At 46.9% G+C, this 23,206-nt stretch overlaps 1 protein-coding gene across 1 annotated transcript in view; it reads left to right on the top strand.

Moving 5' to 3' along the window:
- Nucleotides 1-22,815, top strand: part of PTGER2 (prostaglandin E receptor 2) — a 46,749-nt gene extending 23,934 nt beyond the window's left edge. The window contains exon 2 of the mRNA XM_073638474.1: nt 20,539-22,815. Coding sequence (XP_073494575.1) covers nt 20,539-20,862 — 324 coding nt within the window. The 3' untranslated portion in view covers nt 20,863-22,815. The remainder of the gene's footprint in view (nt 1-20,538) is intronic.
- Nucleotides 22,816-23,206: the final 391 nt, after the last annotated feature.

Raw genomic sequence — 23,206 nt, 5'->3', positions numbered from 1 at the left:
CTCTTGCCACCCGGATTGACCTACGGTTCCAGGAGCGTGCCAAAGAGGTCACCCGTGAGAGGAGGTTTCCACGTCTAGCTTCTACTTTTCAGAAACCCGTCACTCCCTCCGTCTCTCCCCAGGTACACTCTCCTGAGCCTATGCAGGTCGACCAGACCAAGATGGTCAAAACCCGTCAGGACTTGCGCCGTGCCGAGGGGAGCTGCTTCTACTGTGGCAGTAAGGAGCACCGGATCCGTGCCTGCCCAGAGAGGTCGGGAAACGCCTGTGTCTAGGTTCGCTCAGAGAGGTCGACCTAGACAAGAATAAATCCTCTCCATCTCTGCTGCTGTCAGTTTCAATCGTCTGCGGGGAGAACCGTTATTTCGAACTAGCCCAACTGGACTCTGGAGCAGCCGGGAATCTTATTTCACAGTCCCTGGTAGAGAAGTACCGCATCCCCACCAAACCTCTGGCTGTACCCTTGTCTGTTGCTGCCGTGGATGGGGGTCTCTTACCACGCCCCATCCAACTCATCACCGAATCCATTACTCTGCAAGTGGGAATGCTGCATTCTGAGAGTATCTCCTTTCATGTTCTGCCTGGACTCTCTCACGCCCTCCTGCTAGGTCTACCTTGGCTCCAGAGACATGCACCCGTGCTTGACTGGCAGACCGGAGAAGTCCTTCGCTGGGGACAGGACTGCCATAAGACCTGTCTGGTTCCCGTCCATCCCGTCCGTCCTTCTCCTACCCCAGCTAATCTACCTGGACTTCCGATTCCTTATTGGTCTTATGCTGATGTCTTTAATAAAAAGGAAGCAGAGACACTACCCCCTCATAGACCATACGACTGCCCTATCGACTTGTTACCCGGTACTACTCCTCCCCGTGGGCGTATTTATCCATTATCCGCTGCTGAGACCCGGTCGATGTCCGAATATATTGAGGAGAATCTGGCCAGGGGATTCATCCAGAAGTCTACCTCCCCGGCGGGAGCAGGCTTCTTCTTCGTAAAAAAGAAGGACGGCTCTCTCCGTCCCTGTATAGACTATAGAGGCCTTAACCAGATCACGGTGAAAAATAAGTACCCCCTTCCGCTCATTCCGGAGTTATCTGATCGTCTGAGAGGGGCTAGAATCTTCACCAAACTGGACCTCCGTGGGGCTTACAACCTGGTTCGTATCCGTCAGGGGGATGAATGGAAGACGGCATTCAACACCCGGGACGGCCACTATGAATATCTGGTAATGCCCTTTGGCCTCTGTAACGCTCCTGCCGTCTTTCAAGAGTTGGTCAATGACATCTTCCGGGACCTTCTCTACTCCTGCGTAGTGGTGTACCTGGACGACATCTTGGTCTTCTCTCCGGATCTCCAGACTCACCGGAGGGATGTTCGTCAGGTCCTGCTCAGGCAGAACCATCTCTACGCTAAATATGAGAAGTGCCTCTTTGAGCAGACCTCGCTTCCGTTTCTGGGCTACATTATCTCTCAGACCGGTCTACAAATGGATCCTGAGAAACTGTCTGCCATTGAGAAATGGCCCCGACCAGAGGGGTTGAAGGCTATTCAACGGTTCCTGGGCTTCGCCAACTATTACCACCTCTTCATCCCGCACTTCTCTTCCCGGACTGCCCCAATTTCCGCACTCACCCGTAAGGGTACTAATCCCAAAGAGTGGCCGCCCGAAGCAGAGGAGGCCTTTCTTTCCCTAAAACAGGCCTTCTCTTCCGCCCCGGTGCTGCATCGCCCGGACGGCAACAAGCAGTTCTTCCTGGAAGTTGACGCCTCCTCCTCTGGAGCCGGAGCGGTACTTACTCAAAAATCATCTTCCGGGAGAATGGTAACTTGTGGCTTCTTCTCCAAACTCTTCTCTTCTGAGCGCAACTATTCCATAGGAGACCGAGAGTTATTGGCCATCAAGCTGGCGTTGGAGGAGTGGCGTTACCTACTCGAGGGGGCTCTTCATCCGGTAATAATTTACACTGACCACAAGAACTTGGCTTACCTCCAGCATGCCCAGAGACTTAACCCGCGCCAAGCCCGGTGGTCCTTGTTTTTTGCTCGCTTTGATTTTGTTCTTCATTTTCGCCCGGCTGACAAAAACGTCAAAGCAGACGCCTTGTCCCGATCCTTTCTGGTGTCCGATCTCGAGGAAGAACCTAAACATATCATCGATCCCGCCAGAGTAATGCAGGTGGCTCCCGTGAGTCTAAATCGTCTCCCTCCCGGTAAGACGTTTGTTTCAGTACCTGATCGGGAGAAGATCCTACACTGGGGCCATTCGTCTAAACTAGCTGGCCACGCCGGTCAGAAAAAGACCCTCCAGCTTATTGCCCGGCACCATTGGTGGCCTACCCTGCACAAGGACATAATAGACTTTGTTTCTGCCTGTGTGTCCTGCGCCCGCAACAAAGTCCCGAGACATCTGCCAGCCGGACGCCTCCTTCCGCTTCCTGTACCTGCTGCCCCCTGGCAGCATATAGCAATGGACTTTATAACTGATCTTCCCGTCTCTGCCGGTTGTACGGTCATTTGGGTGGTCGCTGACCGCTTTTCCAAGATGGCTCACTTTATTCCCCTGCCAGGCCTTCCGTCTGCACCCGAGCTGGCTAAAGACTTTATCCGCCACATCTTCCGTCTTCATGGCCTGCCCCTCCACATCGTGTCGGATCGTGGGGTACAGTTCACCTCACGTTTCTGGAGAGCCACTTGTAAACTACTAGACGTCACCCTGGACTTCTCTTCCGCTTACCACCCACAGTCCAATGGTCAAGTGGAGCGGATCAATCAGAACCTGACCAGTTACCTCCGGCACTTCGTTAATGCCCACCATTCTGACTGGGTGGATCTCCTACCATGGGCCGACTTCTCTTATAATAATCACGAGAGCGAATCCTCCTCCAAATCCCCGTTTTTTGTAGTCTTTGGTCAGCATCCTCGGATTCCTTTTCCTGTCTCCACCTCTGTGGACAACCCGGCTGCGGAATCTCTCGTTAGCAAATTTTCCTCCATATGGGAGAGTACCCGGTCCGCACTCCTTCTGTCATCCGAGCGTATGAAAAGACACGCTGACAAAAAACGCCTGGATCCTCCACAATTTCGTCCAGGAGATAAAGTCTGGCTCTCATCTAAATATGTTCGACTCAAGATACCTTCTTACAAGTTAGGGCCTCGGTTCATCGGTCCTCTGGAGGTCATCAGTCAGATCAACCCGGTGGCCTATAAATTGAAACTCCCGGCCAACTTACGGATCCCTAACTCCTTCCATGTATCTCTCCTCAAACCCGTGGTGCTTAACTCTTTTTCCAAGTCTACAGGTACGCCTCCTGCTCCGGTTTCTGCTGAGGACGAGTTTGAGGTAGAGAACATTCTTGCCACCAAAAGGGTAAGAGGAAAGACCTTTTTTTTGGTAGATTGGAAGGGGTTTGGTCCTGAGGAGAGAACGTGGGAGCCCCGGGAGAACATCCATGCCCCTCTCATCCTAGCTAAATTTCTATCTGGCCTAAAAAAGGGGGGTACTGTAGTGCCGGCGTCCCTGCCCTCTGCTAGGCAGGGACGCTGTTTCCCTCACCTCTCTGCTCCGTGCCCGGCGTCCTCCTCCCGCTCTGCTGGCAGTGCGCGCTCCTTCCCGGCCACTGTGCTTAGGGCGCGCGCGCGCGCCCTCCCTCCCTCTTAAAGGGGCCGCGCGCGCCGTCCTAAGGAGTCCCTGGCCAATGGCCGGAGGACTTTACCATATATAAGGCACCTCCTCCAAAATGGAGGTGCCCGAGCAATGTTGTTGCACTGTTCACTACTCTGCTTCAGCCCTCAGGTCCCGTTGCCAGTTACCTGCCAGTTACCTGCCAGATTCCTGCCTGATTATCTGCTACCTGCCTGCTAGTCTGAGGTCCGACGGTCTGCCTTGCTACTCCTGTCAGTCTGTCTAAGGACCAGCCTGCCCGCTCACCTGGGAGCGCACACCAGCCACCTGCCTGCTTGCCTGAGGTCCGACGGTCTGCCTTCCTACTCCCGTCAGTCTGTCTATGGACCAGCTTGCCCGCTCACCTGGGAGCGCTCACCTGCTACCTGCCTGCTAGCCTACCTGGAGGCTCCGCCGTCACGTGCTGTGACCACCTGCCTGTCCAGTGACTCCTGCTCGCTCACCTGGGAGCGCTCATCTGCTGCCTGTCTGCTAGCCTACCTGGAGGCTCTGCCGTCACGTGCTGTGACCACCCGCCTGTCCAGAGACTTCTGCCCGCTCTCCTGGGAGCGCTCATCTGCCGCCTGTCTGTTGGTCTTCCTGGAGGCTCCGCCGTCACATGCTGTGACCACCCGTTTATCCAGAGACTCTCGCCTGCTCATCTGGGAGCTCAAGTCTACCATCAGCCGCCACAGGTCGTACCAACCCTTTACCCAGAGACTGCCCCGGTCACTTGCCGTGACCATCTGCCCGTTCACCCAGAGACTGCCCCAGTCACTTGTCGTGATCTCCTGCCCGTTCTTCCAGAGACTGTCCCGGTCACCTGCTGTGACTGCCTGCCTGGTCGCCACCCGCTCCCTTACAAGGACTGCCCCCTTGTATAGTAGCTCAGAGGTTCCGCCTCCCAGACCCGTTACATAATGTATGTACACAGTGACTGCACCAGCAGAATAGTGAGTGCAGCTCTGGAGAATAATACAGGATGTAACTCAGGATCAGTACAGGATCAGTAATGTAATGCATGTACACAGTGACTGCACCAGCAGAATAGTGAGCGCTGCTCTGGAGTATAATACAGGATGTAACTCAGGATCAGTAATGTAATGTATGTACACAGTGACTGCACCAGCAGAATAGTGAGTGCAGCTCTGGAGTATAATACAGGATGTAACTCAGGATCAGTACAGGATCAGTAATGTAATGTCTGTACACAATGACTGCACCAGCAGAATAGTGAGTGCAGCTCTGGAGTATAATACAGGATGTAACTCAGGATCAGTAATGTAATGTATGTACACAGTGACTGCACCAGCAGAATAGTGAGTGCAGCTTTGGAGTATAATACAGGATGTAACTCAGGATCAGTAATGTAATGTATGTACACAGTGACTGCACCAGCAGAATAGTGAGTGCAGCTCTGGAGTATAATACAGGATGTAACTCAGGATCAGTAATGTAATGTATGTACACAGTGACTGCACCAGCAGAATAGTAAGTGCAGCTCTGGAGTATAATACAGGATGTAACTCAGGATCAGTACAGGGTCAGTAATGTAATGTATGTACACAGTGACTGCACCAGCAGAATAGTGAGTGCTGCTCTGGAGGATAATACAGGATGTAACTCAGGATCAGTAATGTAATGTATGTACACAGTGACTGCACCAGCAGAATAGTGAGTGCAGCTCTGGAGTATAATACAGGATGTAACTCAGGATCAGTACAGGGTCAGTAATGTAATGTATGTACACAGTGACTGCACCAGCAGAATAGTGAGTGCTGCTCTGGAGGATAATACAGGATGTAACTCAGGATCAGTAATGTAATGTATGTACACAGTGACTGCACCAGCAGAATAGTGAGTGCAGCTCTGGAGTATAATACAGGATGTAACTCAGGATCAGTACAGGGTCAGTAATGTATGTACACAGTGACTGCACCAGCAGAATAGTGAGTGCAGCTCTGGAGGATAATACAGGATGTAACTCAGGATCAGTAATGTAATGTATGTACACAGTGACTGCACCAGCAGAATAGTGAGTGCAGCTCTGGAGTATAATACAGGATGTAACTCAGGATCAGTAATGTAATGTATGTACACAGTGACTGCACCAGCAGAATAGTGAGTGCAGCTCTGGAGTATAATACAGGATGTAATTCAGGATCAGTAATGTAATGTATGTACACAGTGACTGCACCAGCAGAATAGTGAGTGCAGCTCTGGAGTATAATACAGGATGTAATTCAGGATCAGTAATGTAATGTATGTACACAGTGACTGCACCAGCAGAATAGTGAGTGCAGCTCTGGAGTATAATACATGATGTAGCTCAGGATCAGTAATGTAATGTATGTACACAGTGACTGCACCAGCAGAATAGTAAGTGCAGCTCTGGAGTATAATACAGGATGTAACTCAGGATCAGTACAGGGTCAGTAATGTAATGTATGTACACAGTGACTGCACCAGCAGAATAGTGAGTGCAGCTCTGGAGTATAATACAGGATGTAATTCAGGATCAGTAATGTAATGTATGTACACAGTGACTGCACCAGCAGAATAGTGAGTGCAGCTCTGGAGTATAATACATGATGTAGCTCAGGATCAGTAATGTAATTATGTACACAGTGACTGCACCAGCAGAATAGTAAGTGCAGCTCTGGAGGATAATACAGGATGTAACTCAGGATCAGTACAGGGACAGTAATGTATGTACACTGTGACTCAGATCTTACTGTTATTATATCTATATATAAACTGTTGTTGAAATGCGAGTCACACTTTAATTCTTTCAGTACTGATCCATCAAACATAGAAAAGAGATGTGATTATTGCCAGATATCACTTTTTCATAAAGAAAGTACCATGATTTCCCATTAGGGAGGTCAGTAATGAGGGGCTGCAGGGTAATTACTACTTATAACTGGCAGCCCCTTACATTACATGAAGATATGAGCAAGTAGGTGTCAGGGCGGAGGGAAGGTCAGAGCTTTGTCACCGGTGATTCAGAAGAGTCGCTCCTTCTGTCTGAGAAAAGCTGATATTTCAGTGACTGATTCCAGAGTCTTGGAAAGATGTGAATGTGACACATAGAACCAACATATCCCCCGATCAAACGCAGCTGCCCACACACCGGGGATTTCACTATTAACAGGTTTTCAATATTAATTTTTTTTTCAGTCCAGTTGTAAAAATAATCAGCCGTAGTTATCGTCCCCCCTCTGAGCAATTTCTTACAGACTGCAGCAGTCACAAATACAGCACACGTGATGGCTGCAGCCAATCACTGGGAGTGATACTGATACAGTTGGGTCCCATAGCACACCAAGCCACGACACAGGGATAATGCACACAGTGATGTCACAGTACAGGGATAATACACACAGTGATGTCACAGTACAGGGATAATACACACAGTGATGTCACAGTACAGAGATAATGCACACAGTGATGTCACAGTACAGGGATAATACACACAGTGATGTCACAGTACAGGGATAATACACACAGTGATGTCACAGTACAGGGATAATACACACAGTGATGTCACAGTACAGGGATAATACACACAGTGATGTCACAGTACAGGGATAATACACACAGTGATGTCACAGTACAGAGATAATACACACAGTGATGTCACAGTACAGAGATAATACACACAGTGATGTCACAGTACAGGGATAATACACACAGTGATGACACAGTACAGGGATAATACACACAGTGATGTCACAGTACAGGGATAATACACACAGTGATGTCACAGTACAGGGATATTACACACAGTGATGACACAGTACAGGGATAATACACACAGTGATGACACAGTACAGGGATAATACACACAGTGATGACACAGTACAGGGATAATGCACACAGTGATGTCACAGTACAGAGATAATACACACAGTGATGTCACAGTACAGGGATAATACACACAGTGATGTCACAGTACAGAGATAATACACACAGTGATGTCACAGTACAGGGATAATACACACAGTGATGACACAGTACAGGGATAATACACACAGTGATGTCACAGTACAGGGATAATACACACAGTGATGTCACAGTACAGGGATAATACACACAGTGATGTCACAGTACAGAGATAATACACACAGTGATGTCACAGTACAGGGATAATACACACAGTGATGACACAGTACAGGGATAATGCACACAGTGATGTCACAGTACAGGGATAATACACACAGTGATGTCACAGTACAGAGATAATACACACAGTGATGTCACAGTACAGGGATAATACACACAGTGATGACACAGTACAGGGATAATACACACAGTGATGTCACAGTACAGGGATAATACACACAGTGATGTCACAGTACAGGGATAATACACACAGTGATGTCACAGTACAGAGATAATACACACAGTGATGTCACAGTACAGGGATAATACACACAGTGATGTCACAGTACAGGGATAATGCACACAGTGATGTCACAGTACAGGGATAATGCACACAGTGATGTCACAGTACAGGGATAATACACACAGTGATGACACAGTACAGGGATAATGCACACAGTGATGTCACAGTACAGGGATAATGCACACAGTGATGTCACAGTACAGGGATAATGCACACAGTGATGTCACAGTACAGGGATAATGCACACAGTGATGTCACAGTACAGGGATAATACACAGTGATGTCACAGTACAGGGATAATACACACAGTGATGACACAGTACAGGGATAATGCACACAGTGATGTCACAGTACAGGTATAATACACACAGTGATGACAGTACAGGGATAATGCACACAGTGATGTCACAGTACAGGGATAATACACACAGTGATGTCACAGTACAGGGATAATGCACACAGTGATGTCACAGTACAGGGATAATGCACACAGTGTTGTCACAGTATAGAGATAATACACAGTGATGTCTCAGTACAGGGATAATACACACAGTGATGTCACAGTACAGGGCTAATGCACACAGCGATGTCACAGTACAGGTATAATACACCCAGTGATGTCACAGTACAGGGATAATACACACAGTGATGTCACAGTACAGGGATAATATACACAGTGTTGTCACAGTATAGAGATAATACACATTGATGTCTCAGTACAGGGATAATACACACAGTGATGACAGTACAGGGATAATGCACACAGTGATGACACAGTACAGGGATAATACACACAGTGATGTCACAGTACAGGGATAATACACACAGTGATGTCACAGTACAGGGATAATACACACAGCGATGTCACAGTGCAGGGATAATACACAGTGATGTCTCAGTACAGGGATAATACACACAGCGATGTCACAGTGCAGGGATAATACACAGTGATGTCACAGTGCAGGGATAATACACAGTGATGTCTCAGTGCAGGGATAATACACAGTGATGTCTCAGTACAGGGATAATACACACAGTGATGTCACAGTGCAGAGATAATACACACAGTGATGTCACAGTACAGGGATAATACACACAGTGATGTCACAGTACAGGGATAATACACACAGTGATGTCACAGTACAGGGATAATACACACAGCGATGTCACAGTACAGGGATAATACACACAGCGATGTCACAGTACAGGGATAATACACACAGCGATGTCACAGTACAGGGATAATACACACAGCGATGTCACAGTACAGGGATAATACACACAGTGATGTCACAGTACAGGGATAATACACAGTGATGTCTCAGTACAGGGATAATACACACAGCGATGTCACAGTACAGGGATAATACACACAGCGATGTCACAGTACAGGGATAATACACAGTGATGTCACAGTACAGGGATAATACACACAGTGATGTCACAGTACAGGGATAATACACACAGTGATGTCACAGTACAGAGATAATACACACAGTGATGTCACAGTACAGAGATAATACACACAGTGATGTCACAGTACAGGGATAATACACACAGTGATGACACAGTACAGGGATAATACACACAGTGATGTCACAGTACAGGGATAATACACACAGTGATGTCACAGTACAGGGATATTACACACAGTGATGACACAGTACAGGGATAATACACACAGTGATGACACAGTACAGGGATAATGCACACAGTGATGTCACAGTACAGAGATAATACACACAGTGATGTCACAGTACAGGGATAATACACACAGTGATGTCACAGTACAGAGATAATACACACAGTGATGTCACAGTACAGGGATAATACACACAGTGATGACACAGTACAGGGATAATACACACAGTGATGTCACAGTACAGGGATAATACACACAGTGATGTCACAGTACAGGGATAATACACACAGTGATGTCACAGTACAGAGATAATACACACAGTGATGTCACAGTACAGGGATAATACACACAGTGATGACACAGTACAGGGATAATGCACACAGTGATGTCACAGTACAGGGATAATGCACACAGTGATGTCACAGTACAGGGATAATGCACACAGTGATGTCACAGTACAGGGATAATACACACAGTGATGACACAGTACAGGGATAATGCACACAGTGATGTCACAGTACAGGGATAATGCACACAGTGATGTCACAGTACAGGGATAATGCACACAGTGATGTCACAGTACAGGGATAATGCACACAGTGATGTCACAGTACAGGGATAATACACAGTGATGTCACAGTACAGGGATAATACACACAGTGATGACACAGTACAGGGATAATGCACACAGTGATGTCACAGTACAGGTATAATACACACAGTGATGACAGTACAGGGATAATGCACACAGTGATGTCACAGTACAGGGATAATACACACAGTGATGTCACAGTACAGGGATAATGCACACAGTGATGTCACAGTACAGGGATAATGCACACAGTGTTGTCACAGTATAGAGATAATACACAGTGATGTCTCAGTACAGGGATAATACACACAGTGATGTCACAGTACAGGGCTAATGCACACAGCGATGTCACAGTACAGGTATAATACACCCAGTGATGTCACAGTACAGGGATAATACACACAGTGATGTCACAGTACAGGGATAATATACACAGTGTTGTCACAGTATAGAGATAATACACACAGTGATGACAGTACAGGGATAATGCACACAGTGATGACACAGTACAGGGATAATACACACAGTGATGTCACAGTACAGGGATAATACACACAGCGATGTCACAGTGCAGGGATAATACACACAGCGATGTCACAGTGCAGGGATAATACACAGTGATGTCTCAGTACAGGGATAATACACACAGCGATGTCACAGTGCAGGGATAATACACAGTGATGTCACAGTGCAGGGATAATACACAGTGATGTCTCAGTGCAGGGATAATACACAGTGATGTCTCAGTACAGGGATAATACACACAGTGATGTCACAGTGCAGGGATAATACACACAGTGATGTCACAGTACAGGGATAATACACACAGTGATGTCACAGTACAGGGATAATACACACAGTGATGTCACAGTACAGGGATAATACACACAGCGATGTCACAGTACAGGGATAATACACACAGCGATGTCACAGTACAGGGATAATACACACAGCGATGTCACAGTACAGGGATAATACACACAGCGATGTCACAGTACAGGGATAATACACACAGTGATGTCACAGTACAGGGATAATACACAGTGATGTCTCAGTACAGGGATAATACAGTGATGTCACAGTACAGGGCTAATGCACACAGCGATGTCACAGTACAGGTATAATGCACACAGCGATGTCACAGTACAGGGATAATACACAGTGATGTCTCAGTACAGGTATAATACAGTGATGTCACAGTACAGGGCTAATGCACACAGCGATGTCACAGTACAGGTATAATGCACACAGGGATGTCACAGTACAGGGATAATACACAGTGATGTCTCAGTACAGGTATAATACAGTGATGTCACAGTACAGGGCTAATGCACACAGCGATGTCACAGTACAGGTATAATGCACACAGCGATGTCACAGTACAGGGATAATACACAGTGATGTCTCAGTACAGGTATAATACAGTGATGTCACAGTACAGGGCTAATGCACACAGCGATGTCACAGTACAGGTATAATGCACACAGGGATGTCACAGTACAGGGATAATACACAGTGATGTCACAGTACAGGTATAATACAGTGATGTCACAGTACAGGGCTAATGCACACAGCGATGTCACAGTACAGGGATAATACACACAGTGATGTCTCAGTACAGGGATAATACACACAGTGATGTCACAGTACAGGGATAATGCACACAGCGATGTCACAGTACAGGTATAATGCACACAGGGATGTCACAGTACAGGGACAATGCACACAGTGATGTCACAGTACAGGGATAATACACACAGCGATGTCACAGTACAGGTATAATGCACACAGGGATGTCACAGTACAGGGATAATGCACACAGGGATGTCACATGCAGGTATAATAAATACATGACATTACAGCGCAGTAATAGATGAGCAGTATACTGCAGCCACATGCTATTTGCTGCCCTGTGGTGACGCCGCGGCCGCCATCTACTTGATTATCATTATAGATGAAGTGGTTTTGCTCGTCTGTCACAGATGAAGCTTTCATTGAAAACACTCTGGAGATAAAGGCGGCAAATGCCGGATCAGACTCTTCTGAAAACGGTTTTGGTTTTTTTTCTCGTCTCGAAAGACAATATTTACACGGGACAAAGTACAAGTCTGACTAACACGCAACATTCCTCTACAAGTCAGAGCAGATGACAGAGCTGGAGGAAAGGAATCTTCTTTTTTTCAAGTATAGTGAAATTCCTTTAATCCAGCACCCGATAATCAAGTCTCAATAATCCAAAATGTCTGAGATACAATTAAGAAATCCTTCCGACCTTTGAGGACTTCCTTTTATTGGGCGACGTTCCCACGATGAGCTTTTGGTGAGTTTGTGATGTTGCAGATTTTCTGCACCCATTTAGTAACATAAGTTACCTGCATTTTTTCAAAAATATGAAGTACAAAAAAGTCTCCAAAAACTCATCGTGGGAAAGTAGCCTAAAGGGTCTCTCCTCTTGCCCACAATAGTTAAGTAGGAATAACAACCAAAAATCAACCATATCCAATAATTAGTCACATATTGCACTGTGCCGCTCCTAACTATTCTAGAGCGTCTTTACTTTGCATTTGTCATTCCTCTGTTGTTCCTCCTGGAATTGTCGGAAGACGTTGACTATTAATTGTTTCTATTTCCTTTGTGAAAGGGACTCACAAATGCTTTCCAATCATTACTGACACTGTCCTCCTATGTGGAATGGGAACTCACAGTTTTTCACTTATTTATACATTTCTCGGAGGCGCAATGCAAAGTTCTAAATTAAAATTTCCAGAATTGTTTCATTCATGGGAAATACAAGTATTCTCTTTAAATTCACCGTTGTAGACGTGATATATGGAAGCCACTTCTGTTCTCTGTTTATCAGATCACCCAGAAGTAAAGTGAATTGTTACTTCTGTGACCCATATAAAAGAATGGAAAAAAAAAAATCAGACTGACCCAGATTCAATATGTTGCAAAATGTTACACCCCCTTTATATATGTGACACTTATGCTCAACATTTTAAGCCACATCCTAATCCTAAACTGTTACCAATGTGCAAGTGTCCCAATGTCGGCTCCGTCATCCGGCCATGTAGGGTATATGGGCAGAGCAGCCTGCTTTGGCTATACCCTGCACCAGCCTGGGAATAAGGGGCAGCATGGAGTGGTATTTCATGCATGATCACAGGTCCAACACCTTCTGGATGGACCAACATGAAACTTTCTTTAAACTTTTTTTTTTGCAAAGTGTGAAAACTCAACGTGACATTAGATGTGAGACTTGCATTGACTTGAAATAACTCTAGAATTGAGCCGCAGTCCTATATACAGTAACACAAGGCTGCACTTACCTGCTGGGGTGATATCACAGTGCCATGCTCGATAGTAGGGGTATATAGAAAGGTCAGACTTGATGGTAGCGGTCGTTTCATCAAGCTTCCATCCTTGTCACCTGGAAGGAATAGAACACAGATTATATAGGGGATTTTAGGACAATGACTGTCATACCACAGTTTTAGAGTTTTATGCAAATCACAGACGGGTCGCACCTGACTTGCATTGAAGTCTATGGGAGTAAAACTCGATGCGTTGGTCATATTGCAAACTGCACCCCAACCAATCATTAGCAGTGCAATACGCCGACCTTCATTTTGCACGACCAGTGTCACGGTGTAGCCCCAGCCTTCTGGTGAGATATGTTACAACTTCAATAAAAATGCAATATTTATGCACTATTGGTGCAATCAGGCCTCCACATTTTCCCCCCTTCATTAAAAATGGTTTTTGTTTTTTTTTACTTACATTGTATGTATGCATGTTTGGCTAAAAATTATTTTTACAATTGGGTCTCATCAAAAAGTTTGCCTTCTATAGTCTCTGTGATGCACTGTCTATCCCTGGCTGCAGAATGAGTGAACTGTGGATCCATCAGTGAGCTCATTTTGACATCCAATGGCAGAGTTTCTCTTATATCTGACTTTTCAGGGCTCCTTTTAGCCGATTCAGCAAATCGATACAACATTTTTAATTAAATCAAATTGGTAAAAAAAAAATATTTTAAATCAAATACATGCTTTTAAGGAAAAAAAAAAAGGTGTCCCCACTGGTGGACAAACCCTTTAAGGTTGGGGCTACTTAGTGATTTCGGCCATTACTCAGATCGCGTGGTCAAAAAGCATCCCATACTGCTGCTCCATCGCAGCGGACGGCAGCTGAAAGTTGCAATAAACAAGTTGCAAAAAGTCTGAACCAATCGGATTATTTTGCACCTTGCTCGTCGCAGTACTGTGCTGGTTGCACCTTCATTAGGTTGCGATGTCGCAGCTGCATGGAGCGATTTTAGGCCGAGAGACCTGTTATGTGAACATTGCGCCTCTTAGAAATGTTGTAGGTTGTGGGTTTGGAATATTGAATATTTATTTATGGTTCTTTCCGTTGCGTTATGTAACCTGATGAAATTAGAAAACCTCCACATTAGAAAATTCTGTCGTACTTTTCCGGGACGGAATAATTGCTCCTTTATTTGTCAATCGTTTGCAGACTGTTAATGCGTCGTCTGAGCAAAGAAAAACACGGTCTAATGGGGAGAGATAATACCGTCCTGTGAAGAGTCAGACGTTCTGTACCTGGAGCCGGAGGAGTTTTGTGGTTACTTACAGCCATCCAGCTGCTCCTGTGCTAATCAATACGCGCCAAAAATGATTGCTCTCCATTATTTATTCATGAAACCTGACGAGATCGTTCCTATATGTCTTTCTTACTGGAAAATACGCCAAAGCGTGGCACGGCATTGTGAGAGCATATACAGCAAGCACCGGTTTAGGACACAATATGGCACTATTATTATTATTTATTATTATAGCGCCATTTATTCCATGGCGCTTTGCATTTGAAATGGGTAGACATAGCAAAAACACAATAATCTTGAACAAAAACACAATGGCAATTGGTACAGGAGAGGAGAGGACCCTGCCCGCGAGGGCTCACAGTCTACAAGGGATGGGTGAGGATACAGTAGGTGAGGGTAGAGCTGGTCGTGCAGCGGTGTGGTGGAGCGAGGACCCTGCCCGCGAGGGCTCACAGTCTACAAGGGATGGGTGAGGATACAGTAGGTGAGGGTAGAGCTGGTCGTGCAGCGGTGTGGTGGAGCGAGGACCCTGCCCGCGAGGGCTCACAGTCTACAAGGGATGGGTGAGGATACAGTAGGTGAGGGTACAGCTGGTCGTGCAGCGGTATGGTGGAGCGGTGGTTACTGCAGGTTGCAGGCTTGTCGGAAGAGGTGGTCTTCAGGTTTCTTTTGAAGGTTTCCACAATAGGTGACAGTCTGATGTGTTGGGGTAGATAGTTCCAGAGTAGGGGGATGCTCTGGAGAAATCTTGTATGCGATTGTGGGAAGAGGAGATAAGAGGGGAGTAGAGAAGGAGATCTTGTGAGGATCGGGGGTTGCGTGCAGGTAAGTACCGGGAGACTAGGTCGCAGATGTATGGAGGAGATAAGTTGTGAATGGCTTTGTATGTCATGGTTAGGGTTTTGAACTGGAGTCTCTGAGCAATGGGGAGCCAGTGAAGGGATTGACAGAGAGGAGAGGCCGGGGAATAGCGGGGGGACAGGTGGATTAGTCGGACAGCAGAGTTTAGAATAGATTGGAGGGGGGCGAGAGTGTTAGAGGGGAGGCCACAGAGCAGGAGGTTGCAGTAGTCGAGGCGGGAGATGATGAGGGCGTGCAGTAGTGTTTTCGCAGATTCGTGGTTGAGGAATGTGCGGATCCGGGAGATATTTTTGAGTTGGAGTCGGCAGGAAGTGGAAAGGGCTTGAATATGTGGTTTGAAGGAGAGTTCAGAGTCCAGGGTTACATTAAGTTTTAGAAATCTAGCAGAGAAGAAGGATGAAATAGCGGACAGACACTGTGGGATTTTGGTTAGTAAGGAGGTGATATTGGGTCCTAGGACTGAACCTTAGGGAACACTGACAGATAGGAGGTGAGATAAGGAGGTAGTGTGTGAGTGGGAGACGCTGAATGTCCGGTCTGTTAGGTATGAAGAGGTCCAAGATAGGGCCAAGTCTGTGATGCCGATAGATGAGAGAGTCTGTAGTAAGAGGGAATGGTCCACTGTGTCGAAGGCAGAGTAGTGTCGCTTAGATTTGGCGGTTAGTAGGTCATTGGTAACTTTAGTCAGGGCAGTTTCAGTGGAGTGATGCGGTCGGAAGCCAGATTGTAGGCAGTCAGAGAGAGAGCAGGAGGAGAGGTGGGAGGACAGTTCAGAATGGACGTGTTGTTCCAGTAGTTTTGAGGCATAGGGGAGAAGTGATATGGGGCGATAGCTAGTCAGAGAGGATGGGTCAAGGGAGGGCTTTTTGAGGATGGATGTGATCGAGGCATGTTTGAAGCATGAGGGGAAGACACCAGTTGTTAGTGACAGGTTGAAAAGGTGGGTTAGGTTTGGGATGAAGACTGTGGTAAGGTTGGGGATGAGGTGGGACGTAATGGTGGAGAAGCTGGTATTTGAGAAGGAGGATTGAGTAGATATGAGGAGGGGCTGTGGGGACTTTAGGTAAAAGCTTTGTCTGATGGTGTCATTCTTCTGCTTGAAGTATGAGGCAAAGTTTTCAGCTAAGATGAGAGGTGAGGGAGAAGGCGCTGAGGGGCGGAGGAGAAAATTGAAGGTGTTGAATAGCTGTTTAGGGTTGTGAGACAGGGAGGATACACTGTTACCATTGCATTGTATGGCACTAATAGGTGGGCACTGGATGGTGCTATCATGAGATTATTATTACTGCTCTATGATGTGAGTACTTTTTTTATTGGCACGGTTTGGTGCTATTATGCACACACTGAATATAATAAGTGAACACGACATGGTGCTATTATTTACATGTAACAGATCACTATTATTTCGGCTGAATGATCGCAATATATTGTCTCCCTCCACACCGTTACTGTGTGGCACACTGTAGCGTTGGCGTCTCTGCCTCCTGCCGGGCAGAGACGCCGATCCCCTCGCCTCCGCAGTCTTGATCTGCATCCTCCGGCCTCCCTGCTGCATCTGCCTGGGGTGCGCGCACTACACACAGTTCCCCGGGCACTGTACTTAGGGCGCCTGTCCTAAAGAGTACCCGGCCTATGGCCGGAGGACTGCCCTTATATAAGGCACCTTCTCCAAAATGGAGGTGCCTGTGCAAGGTTGCTGTTTGTGTGCTAATGTAGCGCCCCGAGGGCTCGGCCGCTACAGGGGTATTGCACCTCAGACCAGAGGTGTGATATTCCACTCCCGGGTAAAGATGGAGTATGGACCAGGGCTCAGTTAGCTGCATACAGCACACTCACCCCATTTCCGAGGGACAGCTCAACGGTACTCCCATTAGACTGAAATGCAGGTACGACAGACCATGTCCCTGGCTGGAGTAGGGAGGGGGGAGGAATACCCGGTGATGTAGGAGCAGAAGGGGACGGTTCCTGAGCGTAGGTAGGAGCTCATTGGTTGCTGGTCACCTGGGCTCATGGCTAGAGGGAGGTATAAAAGGTGGGCACCATCTTAGGACAGGGAGTCTGTTCAGTGAGAGGAGAAGACAGGGAGTAGAGGCTCTGTAGGAGCTCTACTCCAGAGTGGGCCTAGGGAGAGGCCGAGGAAGAGAGAGGAGGTGAAGGGGAGCTGTGGTTCCTTCTCAGCCCAGCTCCACGAGAAAGGAGAAGAAGAAGGAACAGGAAAGAAGAAGAAGAGAGAGAGAGAAACAGAAGGGCTCAGGAACAAGAAGGTGGAAGGGACCCTAAGAACCCAGGAGAATACAGGGTGAAGGGTCAGGCAGATTAAGGGTACCGGATCCCAAGTTGGTGGAGGAGAAACAACCCTCAGCCAAAGACCGGAGGCTGTGACCATTTATTGGTGCAGCACCTCATCAAACCTGCTAGGAAGGCACCATAAAGGACAGCGGGGAACGGGATCCACGTTTACCCGCACAAGTTCGCGGCAGCTGGACAAAAGTGGGTCACTGGTGAGGCAGGCCAGAGGAAGGATTGAAGGGGGTCCTGAGCCATACTTCTGAGCTGCCTGGGAGTTGACCGAGCCCCACACCTGGTGGACGCAGCACGGCTCGGGCGGTCACTGCTGACAGAAGTGACCCGGAACAAATGAACTGTGAGTAAAGTCCCTGGACTGTAACTTGTTGTCTGTGTGCTCCTTTGCGCCTCCAGCACTAGTGGTACTGGGACTCTCACCACCATCACTCCCACCATCCACTACACTGCCCTGGGGCCGCACTCTTCCCGTGGGGAGTCACACCATCCCAGCTGCATACATCATCAGCCCCAGCGGTCTGCCTTGCAGCGGCGGTTCCTAATAACCGCAATCCACGGGTGGTGTAGTCGGACATCACTTAAAACTTATAAAGGGACTACCACTGGTCTGACCACCCTGAGCCACGGACCGGGTCGCCACTACTACCCCCATTGTTCCCCTATTGCCCGGATCCGAGTGCCCCACGGCCCAGGGGGCGAGTCACTAACACTCGTTCCAGCCCTCAGGTTCCAGTGCCCGCCTGCCTGTCCATCAGCCGTGCCCGCCGGCCTGTCCATCAGCCGTGCCCGCCGGCCTGTTTCTCAGCCGTGCCCGCCGGCCTGTCTCTCAGCCGTGCCCGCCGGCCTGTCTCTCAGTCGTGCCCGCCGGCCTATCAGCCATGCCCGCCGGCCTATCAGCCGTGCCCGCCTGCCTATCAGCCGTGCCCGCCTGCCTATCAGCCGTGCCCACCTGTCTGTCTCTCAGCCGTGCCCGCCCGCCTATCAGCCGTGCCCGCCCGCCTATCTATCAGCCGTGCCCACCTGCCTATCAGCCGTGCCCACCTGCCTATCAGCCGTGCCCACCTGCCTATCAGCCGTGCCCACCCGCCTATCAGCCGTGCCCACCCACCTATCAGCCATGCCCACCTGCCTATCAGCCGTGCCCACCTGCCTGTCTATCAGCCGTGCCCACCTGCCTGTCTATCAGCCGTGCCCACCTGCCTGTCTATGAGCCGTGCCCACCTGCCTAGCAGTTGTGCCCACCTGCCTAGCAGTTGTGCCCACCTGCCTATCAGCCATGCCCACCTTCCTGTCTATCAGCTTCTATCAGCCGTGCCCGCCTGCCTATCAGCCATGCCCATCTGCCGTCTATCAGCCATGCCCGCCAACCTGTCTCTCAGCTGTGCCCGCCTGCCTATCAGCCGTGCCCATCTGCCTGTCTATCAGTCGTGCCCGCCCGCCTGCCTACCCGCATCACCTGCCTGTCTACCAGCCGTGCTCATCAGCTGTGCCTGTCGGCTTCGGCCATCAGTCCCGTGGGAGTCACCTGCTCTCACACAAAGGTCGGTCCCAGAGTGGCACCTGGTTCACCTGCCCGGTCCCTCCTTGGTTCACGGAGTTGACTAAGCCGCCGTGTGACCTGGGTCGGTCCGAGTAGGCACTTAGTTACGCCCCTCTGGTCCCTCCTTGTATCTCAGCACAGAGGTTCCACCCATGGATCCGTAACACACACTATTACCTGGGCACTGTTAAGCACTATTAGGTGGGCACTGTACCGTCCAATCAAATTATTTAGGTAGTATACCGCACTATGGTATGGGCACCATTGAGTAGTGGTATTATTTGACTATAGCAGATCACTGTTTTTGGAGGGGGCTAAAAAATAGCAATATATATTGAAAAACTTTCTTCCTATTTACTGTGTGGCACTATCACACTATTATCTATGCACTGGATGGCGCTATTAGGTAGAAATTTGTATGGTGCTAATAATAAAGAGTCACATAAGACTATTATTTAGAGACCAGGCGGTACTATGATGTGGGGACCATAGAGCACTTTTTTATAGGCACAGTATGGCACTGCATAGAATATCTTGTGAACTCTATGGGGTGGTATTATTTATGCACAACAGGTCATGATAAGTTTGACTTAACTATAACAAAATATATTAATAAGGACCACCCCACCCTCACATCTTTTACTGTATGTCACTGTACTGTGCTATTACGCAATTTTAGGTACTGTGATGTAGGCACCATAGAGCACATTGTATTTATACATTCCATACAATATTATGTGAACACTATACAGCGGTATTATTTATGACCAGTACGTCACTATTACATATTGGACTCATTTTGCCCTTGGACGTTCCAGTCCTGCTTCTGATATATGTCGATTATATGGAAGGTAATGAAGCGTTTATGTGATATAATAATCCCCCGGACGTCATTCACCCATCTTCTGACTTTGTGTTTTTCAGGTACGAGCTTATATTAACAGAGTGGATGGTGATAAAGGAGACGATAAAATGGACCTTTTGGCTTTGAGATTTTTGTCGGTGAATTCGATTATTGACCCGTGGATTTTCACCATCCTGCGCCCCTCTGTTCTGCGGCTGATGCGCTCAGTGCTATGTTGTCGGACCTCTTTTAACATAGGGAGCATCAGAGGCTCGCCGTCCCTCAGCACGCGACTGTCCACCAACACTAAGCTGAACTTTGCCGACACCACCTATGGGATTTCCCAAAAGAAGAATTTATCGGATGGTGACAAAATTGCATGGGGAGAAAAAACGGACACCTAGGGATTGTGACGGTGTAATAAACCGCAATGGCCGGTTCTACGCCCCGCGCATGAACATGACAGGCGGAGTTACAGAGGAACGCCAAGTATCAGTGGTCACATTACAGGATCCATCATGGAGGCCGGGGACCGTGACTTGCTGCTTTGAGGAAGGAGTCACTGATTTGACCACAGTTATGTCCCATGGGGTGTCTGTTGTAAAGATCAACCTGTGGTCCTCATTGTAGTCAAACAGGAAAGCAAGAAGAACCAAAGTGGCTTCACCTTCCTGCATGTATTACCAACGTGGCCGCTGGACCTGGGTGCTGCAAAACCAATTTGCAAAGAAAATACATTTTTGCATAATTTTGGAGGCATTCATAGCTAAGGGTGGTATCACATGTCTGGGAAACACGGACCCTGCTCGGAGCACAATACACGACCCTAGAGACGGGACTCCGGACTGCCTCATATATGCCCATCCAGGGTCCCCTTCTATAATGTCCACATGTCCTAATGGTGCACGGGGTTGTTTTGATGAGAAAACCCCTTCAAAAAGAAAAAAAAATCTGTCAGGAGTTTTCACAATACAAACATAAATAATAATTACCGTAAATCAATCTTTTAGACCTGACGAGGCTGGTGGACTTACTTTGAAAATACAATGTCACCATGACCGTATCATCTATATTGAAACTTTCGCACCTGACATTTTAATGAGCCCAGCTCTAGAACAGACAGCCATTCTGACATGGATTTTTTTTTTTATTTTTTTTTTTATTTTTTTTTTTTTATGAGTAAGTACACCAGCGTCATCTGGTCTAAGATTGTACTGTGAAATCTGACATATCTGCTGTACATAACTTCTTAATCTCTTATCTTTTCCAAGGAACCACAGGGCATTGTCATCAGATTTCAGTTTGGCGTGGTGCCACCGCTATGATGTATTCTACCCAATGATCCTCCCTTACGTCATTTTTTATTTCTTAGAACCTAAGCACTTATAAAAAATGTCCCATATACCCATAATGTCCTTATATTTTGCACTTTATAAAACTAAGGACGGATTACAGTGTCCAGGAAGCACTTATAATTATTAATATAGATTTATAAAGCGTGATCTATTATCATGCCAACTACTCCACTAGAATTCCGGATTTTCGAACGGAAAATTAAATGTAAAATTTTAGTTTACAAGTGGCCAGTTTTTGCTCTCAATTCATTCCCGCTGTTCCCCTGAGTATCTTGTTTTTGATTTGTTTTAAATCCGCCATACGGTTCCAGAGATATGGGCCTTTTTATTTACTGCTACTTTTTTTTATGGTCTTTCTAAAGGGGTGTGGCCCACAGAGTATTTATGCAAAGCAGCATAAAGGCACACCCCCAGGGAATCCTGTGTGCCACACCCCCTTTATAAAGACCATAAAAAGTAGCATGAAATATAAAAGCCCATATCTCTGAAACCGAATGGTGGATTTATAAAAAAACAAAAACCAGAATACTCAGGGGATCAGTAGGAATAAAAATAAGAGAAAAACTCGCTACTTTTAAACTGGCGACTGGTCCCCTTTAAAAGGCGAGACCGGATTTATGGAGGCTTTTAAAGCTCTGCAATTATTTTTTTTGCACAGTGTTTTCCAATAGCTTTCTACTATATAATTAGAAATTAATTACAAATGACCTTCGTATTGTTAATAACCCAGACACAAGCAATGTGCGATTAATTTCTAATGCTAGAGCGGAAAGTCACTGCGACGCTCATAAAAAGTCTGCTTGGTGTATGTGAAGCCACTTTTGTGGAAAAAAAAAAAAAAGTAAAAAAACAGGAATTAAAATTTAAATTTGTGAATTTATGACAAATAAGGAAAAAGGAATAACAATTGTTCTTATAATAGAAAGAAACTTTTCTGAAAGCACTTATTTTGTATTTTTCCATGTTTTGTTGACTGTATATGTATACAAAGCCGTTATTTAATTTAATGCGTCTATGTGTCGATTGTACCTTTTCTAATAAAACAATGTGAACGTTTACTTAAAGACGTCACATCACAGGCAGATGTCCAGCTGTGGCCACAAGACTATCCAAGAAGCTTTTCTGCCGTGTTTTGCCATGTTCTAATAGGACACAAGATCAGAGACTCCGGCTTAGCTGCATTGTCCAATGGAGTCTGCGGTGGTCTGATATCCATTTTATGTTTCATCAGACGGTTAGGATTCTGATCCGTGTTTTCACAACGCTTTAGGGTATGATTACAAGGAGATTTGTGACATGTTCATAATTGATGAGTTCTTTTTAAAGGGAATCTGTCATCCCCTGGCACTTATCTGACCTCTAATATGGACATACAGATGATGGAAATGTAAAT

The sequence above is a fragment of the Phyllobates terribilis genome, unplaced genomic scaffold (assembly GCF_046119375.1).
Source record: "Phyllobates terribilis strain yellow unplaced genomic scaffold, ASM4611937v1 Scaffold_7__3_contigs__length_470593459, whole genome shotgun sequence".
Taxonomy (NCBI): Eukaryota; Metazoa; Chordata; class Amphibia; order Anura; family Dendrobatidae; genus Phyllobates; species Phyllobates terribilis.
Note: the sequence above shows the minus strand (reverse complement) of the source record. Positions and strands in the feature narration are given on the sequence as shown.